At 50.0% G+C, this 20913-nt stretch overlaps 1 protein-coding gene across 2 annotated transcripts in view; it reads right to left on the reverse strand.

Annotated features, from left to right (window-relative positions):
• LOC141060323 (cytochrome P450 11B, mitochondrial-like) overlaps positions 1-20913 on the reverse strand; it is a 78752-nt gene that overhangs the window by 44938 nt on the left and 12901 nt on the right. The window contains exon 1 of one of the 2 annotated variants that reach the window (XM_073556520.1): positions 13981-14110. The exons of the other annotated variant lie outside the window; for it this stretch is intronic. Within the exon in view, the coding sequence (XP_073412621.1) occupies positions 13981-14000 (20 nt within the window). The 5' untranslated portion in view covers positions 14001-14110. Of the gene's footprint in view, positions 1-13980; positions 14111-20913 lie in introns of those variants that run through there. 2 annotated transcript variants of the gene reach the window in all.

The raw sequence follows: 20913 nt of genomic DNA on the forward strand, positions 1-20913 counted from the left end.
GTCACCGTAAGACGAGGTGGGTGAGGGATCGGTGTAGGCGAACGTCACCGTAAGACGAGGTGGGTGAGGGATCGGTGTAGGCGAATGTCACCGTAAGACGAGGTGGGTGAGGGATCGGTGTAGGCGAATGTCACCGTAAGACGAGGTGGGTGAGGGATCGGTGTAGGCGAACGTCACCGTAAGACGAGGTGGGTGAGGGATCGGTGTAGGCGAATGTCACCGTAAGACGAGGTGGGTGAGGGATCGGTGTAGGCGAATGTCACCGTAAGACGAGGTGGGTGGGGATCGGTGTAGGCCTCCTGTGCTGGGAGCCCTGATACCACATGCAACACTACCTGCTTTCATGCTGAGCCACACTCAGGTGGCACAAATATCAGTTTCCTAGACTACCATTGTCAGAAGAATTTAAGGATAGTAACGCGAGTAGTTGAGTCCAAGGAAGTGGAGGCCTGACGGTGCCGGAGGCCTACTGCTACAGGCAACGCCCACGATGGAGACCCACCCAGGAGTGTTCACATTTTCAAAAAATAGTGGCAAACACCAATAAAGTGGCATCAATTTCACTAGAGTATAACTAGTATAGCGGGGAGCGACTGGAGTAAGTGCATAACAATGGGAGAGGGGGTGGGAAGCCCAAACACTAGGGAAGAGGGGAGTGGAGACCCCTAGGCAGATCTAAAATCATCCTGTCTGCCCTAAAAGTCCCTATATAGGTTCTGCACCTATCGACGAGCAGGAACCTAATCCCTGCCCGTCCCTGGTTAGGGAGAGGACAGAGAATGCACTAGTCAGTCCCCACTACAGCTAAAGACTGAGAGGGTAGCCGAACAAGGGGAACGCTTAACTTGAAAAGACCACTGAGATGTCATGCCAGCAACCCTCCAAGAGTCTTCTGAGAAGTCACTAACCGACTGTTAGAACTTCCAACTAGACAGAGACAAGTAAGAGCTATCACCAGCAACATGATGCAGACACGGAATGAAAATAAATCTTCAGCAAAGGTGTCTAATTAGCAGCAGAAGGTGGAGGTAACCGTTAGGTCCTAAAGGAAGGGGGATATCGCTCCACAAAAGAGATACAAAGATCAAGATGGTGCCTGATTAATTGCAATTACCTTCTATATCCGGATCCAGGATGACTGTCATTCACCCCTGACATACCCGTGACACCGACACCTCTTCCACTACAACCAACCCAGCAGATGTAGACAAATAGGCAAGGTGGTGGAACCGCTTTGCCGTATCCCTCGGAAAGCCTGGAGGGGTGTAACTAGGTGGCCTACCAAATCCGAACTCGAATAGGTGGCAGCAGATGAAAACTGCAACCTAAGAAGGGACAAAGAGGTGGCACCAGGTGCTACTCCATGGCTGACCTATAGAAGGTGGCAGCTGACACCTACAGCGGCTAGGCTGTTATGACCCGAATGAGGGATGAAGAATACAGGTAAGGAATGTAGGGACACTGGAACCATGGGTGCAGATGGGACCGGCTGAGGAACAGAAAAGCACTGGCAGGTGCGGGCTGGACTGGGTATTACGGTAGATAGGCTTGGAAGGTGCGATCTGGACCTGCTGATGGACAGAAGAGCACAAACAGGTACGAACAGACGAGTACAGGGCAGACAGGCGGACCTGGGTAACTTGACAACTAGCAAGCTAACAACGTAGCTCAGGCATCTCCATATATGAGGAGAAGCCTTAAAAAGAAGGTGTGTGACCCAGCTATAGGTTGGGAATACCTTAGGTTGATGTTGGCGGTCCTTTTAAAAGGAAGGGAGCTTGCGTGTTAGGCGTCGGGTTCCTGCAACTGCACAGCAGGAATCCAGAGCCTTGCATTCAGCGGTCTCCCATTCTCCACCAACCACTCAGGAGCCTGCACAGCAATCCCAGCATTCCAGACGCCCTGCTCAGACCATCTCTGTGGGTCTGGCTGTTGCTGCCACCTCTGTGCCAGCAATAGCAGTGCAGGCTGCTGAGCAGCACGCCACTTCAGAGGCTAAGTCCTCAACTCGCGCTACTGGGCATGCTCACGAGACGATCTCCCATTGGAGATCGGGAGTCACATGCTCAGGTCCTTCTCATGATCTGATTGGTCCATCTCAGGGATCTGGAAGCTTCCGGAATGTCCCAGCTATAAAAGGTTCGCATGGCCACTCGGCAATGCGCTAGTATAGACTCTACTTGCTACCTGTGTGAATGATGATGGATGCAAGAACCTGCGAATGACTCATTAAGATTCCCCACCCTCTCATATTACATGTGTGTATAGGGACTTAGTCAGAGTCAGTGGCACGCTACAGGCCACAGTGCATATCTTCACCTACAGTAACTAGCGTCCGACAGTGCGCCCCTCCTGGGTTCTGTCGTATAGCGGCTGTGTCAGTAGCCGTGCTGCAGTCTGCAGCACCTGTGGGCATCCGCGGTAGCGACGCCGCACGCACGGTAGGTCTAGACTGACTCTGTCCCTCTGCCTTCGGCCCTAGTCCTGTGACCATATACCATGCGTGCATTTCTGAGACCTGTGAGTCCAACAGGCTCAGTACTTAGGTTTATGTCTAAGGCGTCTCTGTGAAGTTAACAGTACGCCCAGTGCACACCGGGTGACGTTCAACCCGTGTGCGATATACCGCCATATTGTGCGTCTGCCATTATATAGCAGCAGTTTAACACCTCTGCACGGTGGACCCCAGGCAGCGAATGCACTTTCTATTATTTTATATTTAGTGCGTTCCGCCGTCACTAACAGTGTGTGTGTGCCCTCTTAGCATAGTTCCCAGTCCTACAACTGAACCTTGGTGGATGTTACATGTTACAGAACCACTCAGCACCCAGAATATGTTGTGCAGTTATATGTATGTATAATAGGGTCTATGTGAGATGCAAGTCCTTAATGTATCAGCCCACAGGCTGCGCCCCTGGGCAGAGGGGACACGATATTCTCCTTTTGTCCGTCCTCCCCCCACCTTTGTAATTCCCACAGTAAACATCGGCAGGCTCCGGCCACCTGCGGCTTTTGTAATGCATGTCTGGCCTGCCGCTTTTCTACTGGCCTGCCCTCTGTATCTGTGTGATATATTCTGTGTCCTGTGAGTAAAGTGTTGTCAGACTGGAAATACATGGAGAAGCAGTGATCTTTTATATGCGCCCATGTAACCAAGGATTTCCAGCCAGCGTCATTCATTCAGACTCCAGCCAACGCAGAGCGGACCTCCGAAAACACGGGGTGGTACTGAAAGAGGTACCCCAGCTTGGTAGACCCCGTTACATTCGTGGCAGCGTTGGGATATGATACCCCTTCTACAGGAGGAAAGGAATGAATGGAAAACAACTACCAGAAGTTAAAGAGGACTACATTAAAAGATCTGGTGGAAGCCCAAGGGTTGATCGCCAGCAACAAAACAAAAGCGGATTTGATAGCAGCCATCATAGAATCGTAGAGTTGGAAGGGACCTCCTGGGCCATCTGGTCCAGCCCCCTGCTCAAAGCAGGATTCGCTAAATCATCCCAGTCAGATGTCTGTCCAGCCTCTGTTTGAAGACTTCCATTGAAGGAGAACTCACCACTTCTCGTGGCAGCCTGTTCCACTCATTGATCACTCTAACTGTCAAAAAGTTTTTTCTAATATCTAATCTGTGTCTCCTCCCATTCAGTTTCATCCCATTGCTTCTAGTCTTTCCTTGTGCAAATGAGAATAAAGTTGATCCTTCTACAATGTGACAGCCCTTTAGATATTTGTAGACAGCTATTAAGTCTCCTCTCAGTCTTCTCTTTTGCAAACTAAACATTCCCAAATCCTGCAACCTTTCCTCATAAGACAGGGTTTGCAGACCGGTCACCATTCTGGTCGCTCTTTTCTGAACTTGCTCCAGTTTGTTGATGTCTTTTTTAAAATGTGGTGCCCAATACTGGACACAATATTCCAGATGAGGTCTGACCAAAGAGGAGTAGAGGGAAATAATGACTTCACGTGATCTAGACTGTATGCTTCTGTTAATACATCCTAGAATTGCATTTGCCTTTTTTGCTGCTGCATCACACTGTTGACTCATATTCAGTCTGTGATCTATTAGTATACCCAAGTCTTTTTCACATGTGCTGTCACTTAGCCCTATTCCTCCCATTCTATATATGCTTTTTTCATTTTTCCAACAGTTGGGGGAGGCAGAGGAAGACATTGATGGCTTTCTGCAGGACTTTGAGCGGCAGTGTGCCCTTCATCAAGTGAAGCCGGAGGAACGGGTTCAGATTCTGGCCAGCAAGCTGACAGGCCGGGCAGCAGACGCCTATCACACGGTACCTGATGAGGACTGTATGGACTATGAGCGGATCAAAGAAGTGATCTTGGCCAGGTATGCGCTGACACCAGAGGCCTATCGCCAAAAGTTCTGCGGACTTATAAAACGCGTAACCGATACCCACGCTGAATGGGCCTGTAAATTACAGCGGTCACTGCAACAGTGGGTACAAGGGAGCCAAGCAACCACTAAGGAGGACGTCCTCCAGCTTTTCTTGTTAGAACGATTCTTTAATGGACTAACCCCGGAGACACAGGAATGGCTTCGGGACAGGCGGCCAACGAATCTTGATGAAGCCGCTCGTCTGGCCGATGAACATCATGATGCCAGGAGGCCGCTGTTGTCCGGATCAAAGATCGTCACTAGGGTCCCGCCCATGGACCTGGAGGGCCCCAAACCACCGAAGATTGTAGGGGGACCTGCTAGAAACCCGGCCTACCACAGTCCCCCTGGGGCGCGATGCCACACCTGCCGTCAGCTGGGCCACCTGCAAAGACAATGTCCCAACCGGACTCAGCATACCCAGTGGCCAAAGGCGGGAACAGCTACCTTCAGCCGGGCTGCTGTACACTGCTACCAAGGCGAAGCTGACCCGGCATTGGGGGCTATGACTAACCAAGGGGTGGAAGAGATGGAGGAAGTGCTGCATGAAATAGACCCCGTGTAGGCAGCCCGGGCAGATAATCGACAACAGCATCGACAGGTCGTGTGGGTTAATGGGAAACGTATGCAGGGACTAAGAGATTCCGGAGCAACTTTCACCCTTGTGAAGCCTCATCTCGTCCGGGACCAAGAGAAGACGGACCGGACAGTGACAGTACGTGTAGCAGGGGGAGCCATACATCGACTATCCACTGCCAGGATTCGCCTGAACTGGGGAGCCGGGGATGGCCTTGTTGAGGTCAGCTTGATGGAGGATTTGCCTGCAGACGTCTTGCTGGGAAATGACTTGGGGCCCATGTTGTCAGCATTCTCGGTGGCCCCTCTGGCTGAGACCTATCCTGTGACCACCCGGAGACAAGCTCGAGCTGCGGAGGCGGAATCACACTCAGAGGAGGCCCAGGTAAGACATCCCAGCCCTGCACGTATTCCCATAGCCAGACACATTTCTTGGGCCACCCCAGATGAATTTAAGAGGGAGTTACTTGAGGATCCTTCATTAGAGGGATATCGTGGGAAGGCACAGGAGGGGAGAGGAGTACTGGAAGGGGAACAGTTTGTATGGAAGCAGGGACTCCTCTACCAGATCACAGAGCAGCACTACACAGGGACGAGCCCCACTATAAAACGACAGCTGTTAGTTCCCAAGAAATATAGGCAGGAGCTACTGCGAATCTCTCATGATATACCCTTAGCCGGGCACTTCGGCGTCAGTCGCACCAGGCATCGTCTGACACAAAACTTCTTTTGGCCGGGGGTAACCTATGATGTTCATCAGTACTGCCAGACCTGTGACAGTTGTCAGCGCATTGGCAAGAGGGGGGATCTATGCAAGGCCAAATTACGCCCCCTCCCCATTGTGGAGGAACCATTTAGCCGAGTAGCGGTCGATCTGATAGGGATGCGTCAAGAGATTCAAGAGATGCTGCGTTTAGGGGTCATTGAAGAGTCAGATAGTCCCTGGGCATCCCCCGTAGTGTTAGTGCCCAAGAAGGATGGGACTACACGGTTTTGTGTAGACTATCGTAAGCTCAATGAGAAAACAGTGACAGATGCATATCCCATGCCGCGTGTGGATGAGTTGTTAGACCGGCTGGCGGGGGCAAAGTATTTGACCACCATCGATCTATGCAAAGGCTACTGGCAGATTCCCCTTAGTCCTGACGCTATTCCCAAGTCGGCATTTGTCACCCCGTTCGGCTTATTCCAGTTTCGAGTTATGCCATTCGGGATGAAGAATGCCCCGGTGACATTCCAAAGGTTGGCTGACCGGCTTCTGGATGGTCTCCAGGACTATGCTTGTGCCTACCTGGACGACATCGCCATCTACAGTGCGACATGGGAAGACCATCTAAATCACCTAGAGACAGTATTGGACAGGATCCACCAGGCCGGAATCACCCTGAACCCAAACAAGTGTCACGTGGGCAAAGCAGAGGTTCAGTATTTAAGGCATTGGGTGGGAAGTGGGAAACAGCGACCAGAACCAGCCAAGATTGAGGCCATAGCCAAATGACCCATCCCACGCACTAAAACCCAGGTCATGGCGTTTCTAGGGACAGCGGGGTATTACAGGAAATTCGTTCCCAATTACAGCAGCGTAGCCAAGTCCCTCACTGATTTGACCCGTAAGAACCAACCTCGCCAGGTAACCTGGACCTCATAGTGTGAGGAAGCCTTCCGCCAACTAAAGGACGCCCTCACCAATACCCCTGTATTGGCCGCACCCGATCCAACTAAACGTTTCCTTGTTCACACAGACGCTTCTAAGTCTGGATTGGGGGCAGTACTGAGCCAAGTCGGGCCGGACGGCCAAGAACACCCGGTAGCTTACCTGAGTCGGAAACTACTGCCCCGTGAAGTAAGGTATGCGCCTATCGAGAAGGAGTGCCTGGCGGTAGTATGGGCACTCAAGAAGTTGCAACCATATTTGTATGGACGACAGTTTTCCCTCCTAACGGACCATAATCCCCAAGTCTGGCTTAATCGAGTCTCCGGAGACAACGCCAGATTGCTGCGGTGGAGTTTAGCCCTACAACCTCTGAACTTCACCACCCACCACAGACCCGGCAAACAAAACGGTAACGCCGATGGACTAAGTCGACAAACGGAACTTGTACCAACCCCATAAACTTCGGTCATCCCCAAACCGATCCGTTGAGGATCAGACTGTGTATGCCGATCGCGCCGCTGAAAAGGGGAGCCGTGTTACGTGTTACAGAACCACTCAGCACCCAGAATATGTTGTGCAGTTATATGTATATATAATAGGTTCCATGTGAGATGCATGTCCCCAATGTATCAGCAGTGTCCGCCCTCTCCCTACCTTTGTAATTCCCACAGTAAACATACGCAGGCTCCGGCCACCTGCTGCTTTTGTAATGCATGTCTGGCCTGACGCTTGTCTATTGGCCGGCCCTCTGTATCTGTGTGATATATTCTGTGTCCTGAGAGTAAAGTGTTGTCAGACTGGAAATACATGGAGAAGCAAGTGATCTTTTATATGCGCCCATGCACTCAGAGGAATTCCAGCCAGCGTCATTCATTCAGACTCCAGCCAACACAGCGGACCTCCGAAAACACGGGGTGGTACTGAAAGAGGTACCCCAGCTTGGAAGGCCGCGTTACAGGGAACATGATAGGCTGCCCTAAACATGTGTTATTATGGAGCACCTAAAAATGTCTAAGTTGTGGTTATACTCCTAGTTTCATGGGGGATAAAGGGTCAGAGGTGAGTCATCTAGGTAGGAGATTGAACTGAGCAGAACAAAATCCAGATCAGGGGTGTTACGGTCGTTGTGTGTCTCAGAGTGTGAAAGTTGTGAGAGGCCACGAGAATTGACTAGAGACAGAAGGTTGGGGTGGTGGAGCTGTTGAAGTCTCCCATGATAAGGGTTGTCAATTCTGAGGACATGAAGTGTAGGTGCAATGCATAAAAGTGGTCAAGGAAGTGGGTGGATGAGCCTGGGGGCCGGTATATGACTGCTACTCTGAGGGAGAGGGGATGGAAGAGCCTGACGGTGTGAACCTCATAAGAAGAACGGCGTCCAATCAGCCTGTGTTTATTTATTGGGTTAAAACAGGGTTGTTGGCAGCAAGGAGTGTAGGGTTATCGTGGCATTAGCAGTGATCGTACAGCGGGATATACGCATATTCCATGGGTTGTAATCTGGATGTGGATAAGACATACGCTCACTGTTACTTTTCTGAGAAGTAATTATTGTGAGCAGCCTGCAGCCTCCTCGGATGATTCGTCGCCCAATCGTGTCATTGTCTGGACGCTAGGGGCCAGCTGAGAGCTATTCGCTACTAAGATCACTGCGCTTGTTTCTGTATTGTGAAGTACAGTATTCAGATGTACGGGACATCTTGTTCTCCTGACTCCATTTTTGTGCTTGCGACGTCATTTTTTAGTTTACGAGTTAAGTTTTGCAACTAGGCGAAAGTTCACGGTTGTTATGAAACCAGACTGCCCCAGTCCGAACAAGATAGGAGATATGAGACCCTGAAGAATGCGCTATTGTTCTATTCTCTACCTCACGCAACGAGGGACATATTCCGATTATCTCCTGCAATACTATTGGCTTATAAAGTGTATGTGTCACGACGATGTTATTGGTAGCTGAGTACTTTTCATAATTAAGCAAAATACTATAAAAAGAGGTGACAAAATAAACGGGGTTAGCGATCTCCTTTATTCCTCCCATACAGAGGCATACATCTCCGTCTGGTCATTCCCAGTTGCTAGCAACACTCTGTGGATTAATTTGGAAATCACTTGGTCAACCGTGAAGGGTTAATTTAGCCCTCCCTAAATAGCTACCTTGACAGGATGACTCACTGCTTGTGACCTCTGTGATTATTGCATGGCCACTCCAATCTAATAGCCACGGAAATGCAGCCTTTCCACCTTATGGATGCAGACGGTTTTCCAAAATCTGATGGCCGTCTCAGCCTCCCCAATACCACTGCCCAGTCACTATTACTTCTCTAAGAAAGCTGTGCCTGCGCTACAGCAACAAGTCGCAGACGACATCACCCGCTCCCTGAAAAATTCTATGTCTGCCAGGGTGCATTTCACCACCGACACCAGGATGAGCAAGCATGGACAGGGGAGTGACAGCTAGATGACTGGGCACTGGGTGACTGTGGTGGCTGTACGGGCAGTCGGGGAAGGGGCTGCTCCACAAGTCTTGCAATCCCCAAGGCTTCCAGGGCGCTTGGTGATGGAGAAATAAACCACAACACAGTACAAGATGGAGAACTAAACTAGTACACTCCAGGGGATGGAGAACTTAATGTTTAAAAAAAAAAGAATATTTAACTTTTTTTCACAAAAACATTAATTGAGGTCCAATTTGTTTTATTTTCCCAAGGGAAACAGAAGAAATTGGACCCCGAAAGGTATTGTGCAATTTGTCCTGAGTACGCTGATATCCCATGTGTGGGGGTAAACGACTGTTTGGGCGCATGGCAGAGTTCAGAAAGGAAGGAGCGCTGTTTGACTTTTTCAACGCAAAATTGGCTGGGATTGAATGTGGAGTATGGGAACGGGTATTTCAGACCATAGTCCAATAATACTTAAACTCAGATTCGGCCAGGCAAGTCACGGTATATTTGGGAAGCTAAACCCATCTTGGCTGAATTTGATAGGCCTCAATGACAGAACCCTGGACCAGTTGGACTGCTTCATTTTGTCTCACTCTGAACCCCAAAATGTTAATTTGTTCTGGGATGCCCTTAAGGCATATTTAGGGGGATGTTTGTCCTCTACAGTTTCTTATATTAAGCGGACGACATCAAGGGAGGTGTAACGTCCATCTGCGGTTCTGGGCTGCAGCCAGGCAACACCCCGAGAAACACTGATACCCTTTACCCCTATACAGGGATCTGGATTTACAACAGAGCCCAGGAGGCGCTGTCTGAATAGGAGCAGCGGCCAGAGCAGGACGGTCGTCAGAGTGAAGTACAAAAACGGCAGGCAATAGCAGAGTCAATTTCAGGCCAAGGTCAGAGTCAAAAACCAGGAGGGCAGCAGAGGTACAGAATCTTTAGGAAGTAGCAGAGTCAGAATATCCAGGCCAAGGTCACAAACCAGGAGAGTAGCAGAAGTACAGAATAGTCAGGCAAAAGAGGGGTCAGAAATCCAGGCTGAGGTCAGAGTCAAACAGAAATCAATCACTAAGTAACACACAGGGGAACCAAGAATATATCCGGCGGCTTGCAAGACCAGTCCCAAGGTATTTGAGGGATCAGGTCATCCCTCACAGGTTCCTGGACTGGTGATGTCATTAGGGCCGCCCCCAGGACCAGGCCAGATGGAGTTGCAGTAACCCCCTGATGACTGACAGAGGGGCGGAGCCTGCGCCCACCAGATGCCTGCGCAGGAGCCACTTCTCTGTCACCACCATAACTCACGGGCGGACAACGGCGCCTCCCAGTGGCCGAGGCAGGAACAGCTGTCCCCGAGTCTGACAGTGAAGTGGCGGTCTGGCGCCTCCTAGTGGCCGTGACCGGAACAGCAGGCCTCGAATCCAACGGTGACTTGACAGACCGGCGCCTCCTAGTGGCTAAAGCTGGGACCATAGGCCCTGAGTCTGACGGCGACGTAATAGAACCACGGCGCCTCCCAGTGGCCGAGGCAGGAACAGCCGTCCCCGAGTCTGACGGCAAAGTGGCGGCCCAGCGCCTCCTAGTGGCTGCGACCGGAACAGCAGGCCCCAAATCTGTCGGAGACGTGACAGTACCCCCCTTTCCAAGAGGGGCCTCCGGACCCTCAAAACCTGGTTTGTCAGGGTGAAGGAGGTGAAACCTTCTTATTAGTGCTTTTGCATGGATGTCCCGCGCAGGGACCCAGGACCTCTCCTCCGGGCCGTAGCCCCTCCAGTGTACCAGATACTGTACGGACCCTCTTACAAGGCGGGAGTCAAGGACACCCTGGACTTCATACTCCAAGGACCCTCCGACCGAAACGGGAGGAGGAGGGGACGGGACAGGGTGAATTGGGGAGCGGTACAACTTGAGGAGAGACTTGTGGAAGACATTGGGTAATTTGAAAGACTGAGGGAGTTTTAAACGGAAGGCCACCGGGTTAATCACCTCTATAATCTCGTATGGACCAATAAATCTGGGACCCAGTTTGGCAGACGGTACTTTAAGCTTGATGTTTTTGGTGGAGAGCCAAACTTTGTCTCCAACTCCCAGGTGCGGTCCTTTGGATCGCCGTTTGTTCGCTGCTGAGGTCTGTCTAACCCGGGCCCCTTTCAAGTTAGAGTTTACCTCAGACCAAATGGTTTTTAAACGATGTATATTTTTCTCTACCCCAGGAAGCTCCGACATTCTGGCCGAGAATGAGCCAAAGCGCGGATGCAGCCCGTGGTTGCAGAAAAAGGGGGTAGACTTAATGGAGTCCTGATACTGATTGTTTAGGGCAAACTCGGCCAGTGGCAGATGTTCTGCCCAATCGGACTGGTGTTCTGAGATGTAGCAACGAAGGTATTGCTCCAGAGCCTGGTTGACACGTTCGGTTTGCCCATTGGTTTCAGGGTGGTAAGCCGAGGAAAAAGATAGCTCAATACCAATGCGTTTACAGAACGCCCTCCAGAACTTTGACACGAATTGGGTACCCCTGTCAGACACAATATTGACCGGGGCACCGTGTAAACGTACCACATGTACAATAAACAGTTTACTCAACGTTTCCGAGTTAGGTAACCCCGACAGGGGGACAAAATGACATTGTTTACTGAACCTGTCCACCACCACCCAGATACACGTCTTTCCATCTGAGGACGGTAGGTCCGTAATGAAGTCCATGGAGATGTGGGTCCATGGACTCTCGGGGATAGGCAAGGACTGGAGCCAGCCGGCAGGGCGAGTATGGGAGGACTTGGCGCGGGCACAGACCTCACATGCTAAGACATAATCTTTGCAGTCCTTAACCACCGTCGGCCACCAAAAATTCCTAGTTATCAATCTGGCGGTATTATTGAGACCAGGATGGCCTGCTAAGACAGAGTCATGTGATTCTCTAAGCACTTGTAGGCGAAACGCAGGCGGAACGAACAATTTGTTGGGTGGCGTAGTGTCAGTGGCTTGTTCTGGGGATTTACGGATCTCCTCCAGAAGGTCCAATGACACTGCGGACACAACGATCCCAGTGGCCAATATCGGAACTGGTTCACAGTCCTCGGCTTGTGAGGGGCAGAAACTGCGAGAGAGGGCATCGGCCCTCACATTTTTTGTACCAGGGCGGAAGGTGATTATAAAACTAAACCTAGAGAAAAACAATGCCCACCTTGCTTGTCTAGGATTTAACCTTTTTGCTGATTCTAGGTATGTCAGGTTCTTATGATCGGTAATTACCGTGATCTTGTGTTTGGCGCCCTCGAGGAAGTGACGCCATTCCTCGAAGGCCCATTTAATTGCCAATAGTTCCCGATTCCCAATATCATAGTTTTTCTCCGTGGGAGAGAATTTTGCGGGAAAAAAACGCACATGGACGAAGCTGAGTGAGGGATGTAGTGCCTTGTGATAGCACTGCTCCCACTCCGACTTCAGAGGCATCCACCTCCACAATAAATGGACGGTCCAGATCCGGCTGAACCAAAACTGGGTTGGCCACAAAACTCTCTTTTAACGTAGAAAACTCCTGAATTGCCTCAGGATTCCAGTTGGCCACGTCCGCCCCTTTCCGGGTCAGATCCGTGAGTGGCTTGGCAATCTCTGAGAAACCTCTAATAAACTTGCGGTAATAATTAGCGAACCCCAAAAATCGCTGCAGCGCTTTCAGCGATTTTGGTTGCACCCAAGCCTTAATAGGCTGGACCTTGGCAGGATCCATGCGGAAGCCTTTACCTGAAACCATGTATCCTAAAAACTGTACCTCCTCAGCAAAAAAGACACATTTCTCCAGTTTTGCAAACAAGGAGTGTTCACGTAGTCTTTGTAGCACAGAACAGACGTGTTGAGAGTGTGTCACAGGGTCAGCAGAGTAAATCAGAATGTCATCTAAATACACCACGACATACACCCCACAAATGTCTCTAAAAATATCATTAACAAAGTGCTGGAATACGGCAGGTGCGTTGCTGAGTCCGAACGGCATAACCAGGTACTCAAAATGGCCAAGGGGTGTATTGAAGGCCGTTTTCCACTCATATCCCTTTCTTATGCGGACCAGATTATATGCCCCCCAGAGGTCAAGTTTAGTAAACCAACGGGCTCCTGTTAGCTGACTAAAAAGATCAGGGATGAGTGGAAGCGGATACTGGTTCTTTATAGTGATTGCATTCAACTCCCGATAATCAATGCAGGGTCTGAGACCACCATCTTTCTTCTCCACAAAGAAGAACCCGGCCCCAACTGGAGAAATGGACGGTCTGATAAACCCTTTTCTTAGGCTATCTGCAATATAGTCATTCATGGCCTGACGCTCTGGACCAGAGAGATTAAATATTCTTCCCTTAGGGAGACGGGCATCCGGAATCAGATCAATAGGGCAATCATACTCTCTGTGAGGGGGTAGCTTTTCAGATTCTACAATAGAAAAGACATCCTCAAAATCTCTGAAAGCAAATGGTATGTGGGGGTTTTTAACCTTAACTTGGTTTACTGCCAAGGACATGCAATTTTCCTGACACTGTGGGCTCCAGCGTACAACGTCACCCAAGTGCCAGTCGATGACAGGATTGTGCTGGCGTAGCCATGGCATACCCAGAATAACTGCAGAGGATAATGTCCATCACAAAAAATGACACCAGCTCAGTGTGTAAGGCTCCCACAGACATAGCAACCTTGGCAGTAACAAACTTAGCCCCCTCCTGAATAATGGACGTGCCATTAATAGCCGTGGTTTTAATAGGGGCATTAAGTTTTAGTAGAGTTACACCCAGATTCCTAGCAGTCAAGGAATCCATAAAATTTCCTTCAGAGCCACTATCCACATACGCGTTTAAACACAGCGATTTCTGACCACATGAAACTGAAATGGGTAATAAAACTTTGGCCGCATCTGCGGGCAATACCTGAGCGCCTGGGCAACCATAGCCAGAGTAGTTGCCCAGAGGTCGACGTGCCAGGAGCATGGATCTCTGAGGTGCAGCTCTCTCCCTGAAGACTCCAGACTGCCGCATAGTTGTCCAAGAAAATGAGAGAGATCTTCCAGGCTGTGCACTGCAACAGGTGTTCAGGCTAAAAATCAGCTCAGTCAGAAGAAGAAAAAAAAAGTTCAGGGAGACTGCTTTTGTATATGTTGGGTATATACACAAGCAGCAGTTAATTTTATGGCCGGATATAATGTAACGTCCGTCTGCGGTTCTGGGCTGCAGCCAGGCAACACCCCGAGAAACACTGATACCCTTTACCCCTATACAGGGATCTGGATTTACAACAGAGCCCAGGAGGTACTGTCTGAATAGGAGCAACGACCAGAGCAGGACGGTCGTCAGAGTGAAGTACAAAAACGGCAGGCAATAGCAGAGTCAAATTCAGGCCAAGGTCAGAGTCAAAAACCAGGAGGGCGGCAGAGGTACAGAATCGTTAGGAAGTAGCAGAGTCGGAATATCCAGGCCAAGGTCACAAACCAGGAGAGTAGCAGAAGTACAGAATCGTCAGGCAATAGAGGGGTCAGAAATCCAGGCTGAAGTCAGAGTCAAACAGAAATCAATCACTAAGTAACACACAGGGGAACCAAGAATATATCCAGCGGCTTGCAAGACCAGTCCCAAGGTATTTGAGGGATCAGGTCATCCCTCACAGGTTCCTGGACTGGTGATGTCATTAGGGCCGCCCCCAGGACCAGGCCAGATGGAGTTGCAGTAACCCCCTGATGACTGACAGAGGGGCGGAGCCTGCGCCCACCAGATGCCTGCGCAGGAGCCACTTCTCTGTCACCACCATAACTCACGGGCGGACCACGGCGCCTCCCAGTGGCCGAGGCAGGAACAGCTGTCCCCGAGTCTGACAGTGAAGTGGCGGTCTGGCGCCTCCTAGTGGCCGTGACCGGAACAGCAGGCCTCGAATCCAACGGTGACGTGACAGACCGGCGCCTCCTAGTGGCTAAAGCTGGGACCATAGGCCCTGAGTCTGACGGCGACGTAATAGAACCACGGCGCCTCCCAGTGGCCGAGGCAGGAACAGCCGTCCCCGAGTCTGACGGCAAAGTGGCGGCCCGGCGCCTCCTAGTGGCTGCGACCGGAACAGCAGGCCCCAAATCTGTCGGAGACGTGACAGGAGGATGATGAAATGGCGAGGCGCCTGAGGGATTCGGAGGCAACTTATATAGCTAACCAGACAAATGAAAATACAATTGCGTGGTTGAACTCCTATAGATTATATACTCATTATATGGATACCAAATCGAAACGTAAACTATTCTTTACACGTCAGTCATATTTTTGAACTGGAGAATCAGTCCAGCAAATGACTGGCATTTACAGTGCGCCAGCACAACACATCTGATACCATACTTCAAATTCGAAAGCCTGATAATTCGATAGTAACCACAGCTGATGACATACTCCAGTGTTTCCATGATTACTATAAAACATTATCCAAAGGTAGTTTCAGCACTTTGGAATGTCTTGAATACTTATCAGATGTGGCGTTTCCCCACGTTAGGCCCTACTCAACAAGCCTTTTTGGATGCAGACTTTACTATAGAGGAAATAAATGGAGCATTGCGGATCTAGCCTCTGGGAAAGCACCTGGGCCGGATGGGTTTCCCATAGAAATGTACAGGAAGTATCGAGATGTTTTGGCGCCACTCCTCCTAAAGGTGTTTCGGGAAACTTGGGAGAGAGGCTCTCTACCAGACTCCTTTTATGATTAAAATATCTCAAGGAAAAGTGCAATGTTAACATCACTGAACTAAAGTAAAATAGTTGCACACATGGACAGTACAAAGACAACTCGGATAATATAATCAAAACAACAAAAGAGATGGAAAAGATGTCCAGTAATCATAACTTCATTAAATAATTATCATACAAGTAAATATGAATTAAATTAAAAGGGCAAGAGGCCAATGCCATGGAATAGGCACTACCAGGGACAGAATTGTTCAATATCATGTCTGAATGCATGAAACATAATGCAAGAGGTACAATAAATAAATAAAGTGCCAGTGCTTAATCACTACTTAAATATGTGACAAAACATATAAAACTCAGACAAAACTCTATAAAGTGCAAATGCATATGAAACGGTGCAGCAATAGCAAATTGAATAAAATAAAGTGCGGTGCAATAGGAGAGCTACATAGGAGCTATGCTTCAACAAAGTGAGCGTGTAAAAATTACTAGAGGCAAAAAAATGGAGTGGAAAATAAAAGCACAGTGCTGCACCTCTTATGCTGCTGAAGTCCCTGGGATGTGCCAGCCCCGACGTGCGTTTTGGCGTACCTTCGTCACTTTGTTGGAGTATAGCTCCTATGTAGCTCTCCTATTGCACCGCACTTTATTTTATTCAATTTGCCATTGCTGCACCGTTTGATATGCATTTGCACTTTATAGAGTTTTCTATTCCATGGCATTGGCCTCTCCCACTTTTAATTTAATTTTATTCATAATTACTTGTATGATAATTATTTAAAAAATGTATGATTACTGGACATCTTTTCAGTCTCTTTCGTTGTTTTCAGACTCCTTTTAGGAGACAAATATAATAATTCTTAAGAAAGAGCAGAAAGACCCCCTTGACTGTGGATCATACCACCTCATATCGCTGGTAAATGTGGACTATAAGATCTTCACTAAGATCCTGACCACTGGACTGAATTCCGTGATACTTGAAATAAAACATCCAGACCAGACCGGTTTCATGCTCGGGAAGAATACGTCTATGAATATTAGGAGAGTCCAGTTGGTGGTTCAGTACAGCTCCCTGGTGTCAGATAATAAGTGGGCCTCGGCCTTGTTAGACGATGCTAAGACCTGCGATTCTCTTAAGTGGTCCTTCCTATCCGCACCTTTACAAAAATATGGTTTTGGTTCTAAATTTCAGAAGTGGATAGGCACAATGTGCATGAAACCAAAAGCCCGAATAATAATAACTCTGTTTCCGAATCATTCTCTTTGGCAAGGGGAACACGTCCGGGGTGTCCTCTCTCCCCAGCCCTCTTTGCTCTAGCGATCGAAGCACTGGCAATACGTATAAGATCCACTCCGGTCATTAAGGGTATAGATATAGCTGAAGACATGGTGATATTCATGGATGACACAGAAGAAACGTTACCACATGTGATTGCCACAAGAGACAAATTTAGTAATTATTCGGGATTATATATAAACTGGGATAAATCCGCTTTGATGCCTCTCTTCCACGGTCCCATAGATCACCTTGGAACGTTATCTCCCCTGCCTGTTGTAACTCATTTTAAATACCTGGCAATAAATATCCCAACACACAGTAAACTTGATTGACAACTCAATTGATACGTGTTACAGAATCACTCAGCACCCAGAATATGTTGTGCAGTTATATGTATGTATAATAGGTTCTATGTGAGATGCATGTCCCTAATGCATCAGCGTCCGCCCTCCCCCCACCTTTGTAATTCCCACAGTAAACATCGGCAGGCTCCGGCCACCTGCGGCTTTTGTAATGCATGTCTGGCCTGCCGCTATTCTATTGGCCGGGCCTCTGTATCTGTGTGATATATTCTGTGTTCTGAGAGTAAAGTGTTGTCAGACTGGAAATACGTGGAGAAGCAGTGATCTTTTATATGCGCCGATGTAACCAAGGAATTCCAGCCAGTGTCATTCATTCAGACTCCAGCCAATGCAGAGTGGACCTCCAAAAACACGAGGCGGTACTGAAAGAGGTACCCCAGCTTGGGTAGACCCCGTTACACTGGTGGCAGCAGCGGGATTTGATACCCCTTCTACAGGAGGAAGGGAATGAATGGAAAATAATTACCAGAAGTTAAAGAGGACTACATTAAAAGATCTGGTGGAAGCCCGAGGGTTGATCGCCAGCAACAAAACAAAAGCGGATTATGATAGCAGCCATCATGGAACACGACAGTGCAGCGCCCCCCAATGTGAATGTGGAGGAGACCGAATTCCAGAGGGAGGTAAAGAACGGATTGGCATTCTATGGCCCAAACCCTGCGGTAGAGATTATACGAGAGGTGATGGCTGATGTGCGTACTGATCTGAAGGAAAAGATGGCCGAGCGGACCAGGATAGAGCTAGCCAAGATGGAGATGGCAGAGCGGACCAAAGTGGAGCTGGCCAAGATGGAGATGGCAGAGCGGAGAGAGGAGAGTCAGCGAACAGGGGGAGCTCTGGCCTTCCACCAGGTACCTTCAACAGTAAGCCACAAAAAGATCCAGTATAATGCCTTCCGACAGTTGGGGGAGGCAGAGGAAGACATTGATGGCTTTCTGCAGGACTTTGAGCGGCAGTGTCCCCTTCATCAAGTAAAGCCGGAGGAACGGGTTCAGATTTTGGCCAGCAAGCTGACCGGCCGGGCAGCGGACGCCTATCACACGGTACCTGATGAGGACTGTATGGACTATGAGCGGATCAAAGAAGTGATCTTGGTCCAGTATGCGCTGGCACCAGAGGCATACCGCCAAAAGTTCCGCCGACTTATAAAATGCGTAACCGATACCCACGCTGAATGGGCCTGTAAATTACGGCGGTCACTGCTACAGTGGGTACAAGGGAGCCAAGCAACCACTAAGGAGGACGTACTCCAGCTCTTCTTGTTAGAACGATTCTTTAATGGACAAACCCCTGAGACACAGGAATGGCTTCGGGACAGGAGGCCAACGACTCTTGAGGAAGCCGCTCGTCTGGCCGATGAACATCATGATGCCAGGAGGCCGCAGTTGTCCGGATCAAAGATGGTCACTAGGGGCCTGCCCATGGACCTGGAGGGCCCCAAACCACCGAAGATTGTAGGGGGACCAGCTAGAAACCCGGCCTACCACAGTCCCCCTGGGGCGCGATGCCACACCTGCCGTCAGCTGGGCCACCTGCAAAGACAATGTCCCAACCGGACTCAGCATACCCAGTGGCCAAAGGCGGGAACAGCTACCTTCAGCCGGGCTGCTGTACACTGCTACCAAGGCGAAGCTGACCCGGCATTGGGGGCTACGACTAACCAAGGGGTGGAAGAGATGGAGGAAGTGCTGCATGAAGTAGACCCCGTGCAGGCAGCCCGGGCAGATAATCAACAACAGCATCGACAGGTCGTGTGGGTTAATGGGAAACGTATGCAGGGACTAAGAGATTCCGGAGCAACTTTGACCCTTGTGAAGCTTCATCTCGTCTGGGACCAAGAGAAGACGGACCGGACAATGGCAGTCCGTGTAGCAGGGGGAGCCATACATCGAATGCCCACTGCCAGGATTCACCTGAACTGGGGAGTCGGGGATGGCCTTGTTGAGGTCGGCTTGATGGAGGATTTGCCTGCTGTCTTGCTGGGAAATGACTTGGGGCCCATACTGTCTGCATTCTCGGTGGCCCCTCTGGCTGAGACATATCCTGTGACCACACGGAGACAAGCTCGAGCTGCGGAGGCGGAATCACACTCAGAGGAGGCCCAGGTAAGATATCCCAGCCCTACACGTATTCCCATAGCCAGACACATTTCTTGGGCCACCCCAGATGAATTTAAGAGGGAGTTACTTGAAGATCCTTCATTAGAGGGATATCGTGGGAAGGCACAGGAGGGGAGAGGAGTACTGGAAGGGGAACAGTTTGTATGGAAACATGGACTCCTCTACCGGATCACAGAGCAGCACCACACAGGGACGAGCCCCACTATAAAACGACAGCTGGTAATTCCCAAGAAGTATAGGCAGGAGCTACTCCGAATCTCTCATGACATACCCTTAGCCGGGCACTTCGGCGTCAGTCGCATCAGGCATCGTCTGACACAAAACTTCTTTTGGCCGGGGGTAACCTATGATGTTTGTCAGTACTGCCAGACCTGTGACAGTTGCAGGCGCATTGGCAAGAGGGGGGGATCGATGCAAGGCCAAATTACGCCCCCTCTCCATTGTGGAGGAACCAATTAGCTGAGAAGCGGTCGATCTGATAGGGCCGTTAGCCAAACCCAGTCCGTCAGGGAAAAAGTATATATTGACAGTGGTAGATTATGCCACACGGTATCCAGAGGCGGTTGCGTTACCTAACATACTGGCAGAGACGGTGGCGGCCTCCCTGCTCCAGGTGTTCTCACGGGTTGGATTTCCCCGGGAGATTATCTCGGACCAGGGTACCCAGTTTACAGCAGAGGTGACCAACCAACTATGGAAGCTGTGTGGCGTAAAGTCCATTAGAAGCGCTCCGTACCACCCGCAAACCAATGGGCTTTAACGGGACATTAAAAGAGCTCATTGGGACTTTTACCAGGACATACAGGGACTGGGAGAAATTCTTGCCACACCTCCTGTTTGCCTATTGGGAGGTGCCCCAAGAATCCACGGGGTTCTCCCTGTTCGAGTTGGTATACGGGAGACGGGTAAGGGGACCCCTAGACTTAGTGCTGGAACACTGGGAAGGGGAGGGCCTCGTAGAAGGGGTACCTATTGTAACCTATGTGCTGGAATTCCGGGACCGCCTACAGGAGCTGACTCAGGCTGTACGTGAGAACACGCAGGCGACCCAGTGGCGCCAGCGCATATGGTAAGATCGGAGGGCCAGAGAGCGCACTTTGGAAATAGGACAGAAGGCCCTGGTGATAGAGCCCACTAAGCAGAATAAGTTTCAAGCTGCATGGAAGGGGCCCTACCAGGAAGTGGGGAAAATGGCCGACACATCCTATAATGTCACTGATTGTGACGACCCCAGGGTTATCCGCATGCTCCACGTGAATATGCTGAAGCCCTACCGAGAGCGCCCTAAAGAGGTAGTGGCCATCTGTGCACCTGAAGCAGAGGATTTAGCCGGACTTCCCTTGCCGGATGTCTTAGGGGAAAGGACTCAGTCTAAAACATGGGACCA

The sequence above is a fragment of the Dendrobates tinctorius genome, unplaced genomic scaffold, assembly GCF_039654945.1.
Source record: "Dendrobates tinctorius isolate UK_male_01 unplaced genomic scaffold, ASM3965494v1 ptg000235l, whole genome shotgun sequence".
NCBI lineage: Eukaryota > Metazoa > Chordata > Amphibia > Anura > Dendrobatidae > Dendrobates > Dendrobates tinctorius.